Raw genomic sequence first — 2,512 nt, forward strand, 5'->3', positions numbered from 1 at the left:
ACAACATTTCTTTATTTTAGTTTATTGAAATTTATTTTAAGTTGTTTGATGGATAATAAAACATATTTATTAAAATCTAGGGAAAAGTCTAAAAAAACTCAATGGACTTTAGTGTTTGGATTGATTAAGTCTTTGAGCAATTGGAACAAATAAGTCATTCGACATTCCAAAACATGTAAAATAACTCATTGAACTTTCTAAAACATGTTAGATACATCCTTATGACCTATACAACTGGTTAATGTGGTAAAATAATGGAAAAAGTCTGAAAAAAATCTAATGGACATTCATATTTTGAACGATTAAGTCCGTAATCATTTTTTTTTAACAAAAAAAGTACTTAGATCTATAAAACGAAACAAATATACGTAAAAAGTACTTACATTTACAAAAAAAAAAATACTTACATTTAAAAAAGATTTTAGATAAATTTTATTTTTTAATCAAAAATAAAATATATTATGTCAGTAATTTTTCCAAAAAAAAAATAAAAAAAGATTTAAGATTATTGATTATTTATTTTTTATTATTTTTAATTAAAATAAATTTCATCAGCGATCATTTTTAATTTTTTTTTTGTTTTTTTAATTTAAGAAATCATATACGAAATATATTTTATTTTTAATTAAAAATAAATATATCAGCAATCATCTTTAAAATTCTTTTTATTTTTTTTAATCTGAAAAATCACTGACATAATATTTTATATTTTTAATTAAAATAAACTTCATCAATAATTTTTTTTAAATGTAAGTACTTTTTTAGTATATTTGTTTCATTTTATATATGTAAGTATTTTTTTTGGTTCAAAAAATGTTTAGGAAATTAATCGCTCAAAATATAAAAGTCCATTGACTTTTTTTCCAGGTTTTTTCTCTTATTTTACCACATTAATCAATTTTATAAGTTATAAGAATGTATCTAACAAGTTTTAGAAAGTCCAATAAGTTATTTAACAGATTTTCAGGAATGTTCAATGACTTATTTGTTCAAAAAAAATAATCTAAATACTTAATCATTCCAAATACTAAAGTTTATTGATTTTTTTTTAGATTTTTCTCTAATATCTACGTTAAATTAGAAGTATATTTTTAAACATTTATAGCTTTTATTAAAGAAATAGTTGTTCTTAAAAAATAATTATCTGGAAAATATTTACTTTTTAGAATACAAAAATAAATACGATTACTTTATTTGATAAAATTAAAATTCAAAACAAATATTACAATAATTAAAAAAATTCCTCTATAATTAATTTTTGTTTTTATTTTATTAAGACAAATGAAGTTAAATATCGACGTCAATAACTACTCCACTTCAAAACCAAAACCACTAGCTTTGATTTCTCTATCTATTTATGCATTTAAAAACAGTGAACAAAAGCCTCTTAGCATCTCCATGGAAATGCCCAAACTCCCTCCCACCATAATTTCTCTAGCTTGTTTCTTTTTGCTACTCTTCACCACCATCAACCAATCACTTTCCGCCCGTACCATTGTCGGTTCAACACCACCGCCACAACCGCCGCCACGAACCCGCCATCGCCGCCACCACAAAACCATGACTTTCTACATGCCAATTGTGCAAAGTTCCAACCTACAACATCCACCAACTACACCGCCAAAGACTAAAGCCAACAGCCAGCCAATTCCCTTCTCGAAACCTTTAGGGCTTTTTCCACCAGTGGGAGGAATCCCAGTTTCCGATTCCAACTCCATCCCAAACCAATCATTCGGCTTGTCTGGGGATGGAAGCGGGATAAGCTTTTCAGACGCAGCTATTCTTCAGGAAGAATTGGAGTTTGGCATGGTCAACGTAATTGATGTTGATTTATTAGGAAGCACGGATCTTTACGGGTTGATAACATTGGGAAAAGCGAAAGGAATGTACGTTGCTAGCTTGGAAAACGGAAGTAGTCAGATGATGGCGATGACAACCAGTTTTCTTGAAAACGAGTTTAGAGATGAATTAAGGTTTTTTGGAGTGCATCGAGCTGATGTAAATACAGAGTCTCATGTCGCAATCATTGGGGGTACAGGGAAATATGACGGTGCCAATGGATACGCAATAATAAAAGTTGTTACATTAAACACGAAAATTGTAAAGGAAGATGGAGAATCAGATATTTTTCTTTTGGTAGATGTTTACCTAGGTTGAGATATCTTTAAATTCATCGGTATAAAACATATTATTCTTTTTGGTCAATTTACATGCATTTTTAGACAATAAAGTTAATTTATTACAGATTTTATTATCCGAACAGTTATTGTCAAATTTAACTGTGAATCGCTTAGTTGTGTTTATTCAAATAATTGAAACTTTGTTATGATAATTTAAATTTTTTGAATTTAAATCTCGTATAAATGTTGTCTATTACTGTGTTTAATAGAAGGTAAAGAAAATCATAAAATAGCTAAAATCAGATATGTGCTTTTATATATACTAGAAGGGTACTCGTGCAATGTATCGAAACACATTTTCATTTCAATGTTTCGTTTTATTTTTTATCCAT

At 27.5% G+C, this 2,512-nt stretch overlaps 1 protein-coding gene across 1 annotated transcript; it reads left to right on the forward strand.

The window, feature by feature from the left end:
• Positions 1-1,281: 1,281 nt before the first annotated feature.
• On the forward strand, positions 1,282-2,157 carry LOC112524758 (dirigent protein 16-like). The gene has a single exon (XM_025134715.1). The coding sequence runs from the start codon at positions 1,282-1,284 to the stop codon at positions 2,155-2,157; it is 876 nt and encodes a 291-aa protein (XP_024990483.1).
• The last annotated feature ends 355 nt before the right edge of the window (positions 2,158-2,512 follow it).

The sequence above is a fragment of the Cynara cardunculus genome, assembly GCF_001531365.2.
Source record: "Cynara cardunculus var. scolymus isolate 2C chromosome LG 13, CcrdV1, whole genome shotgun sequence".
NCBI lineage: Eukaryota > Viridiplantae > Streptophyta > Magnoliopsida > Asterales > Asteraceae > Cynara > Cynara cardunculus.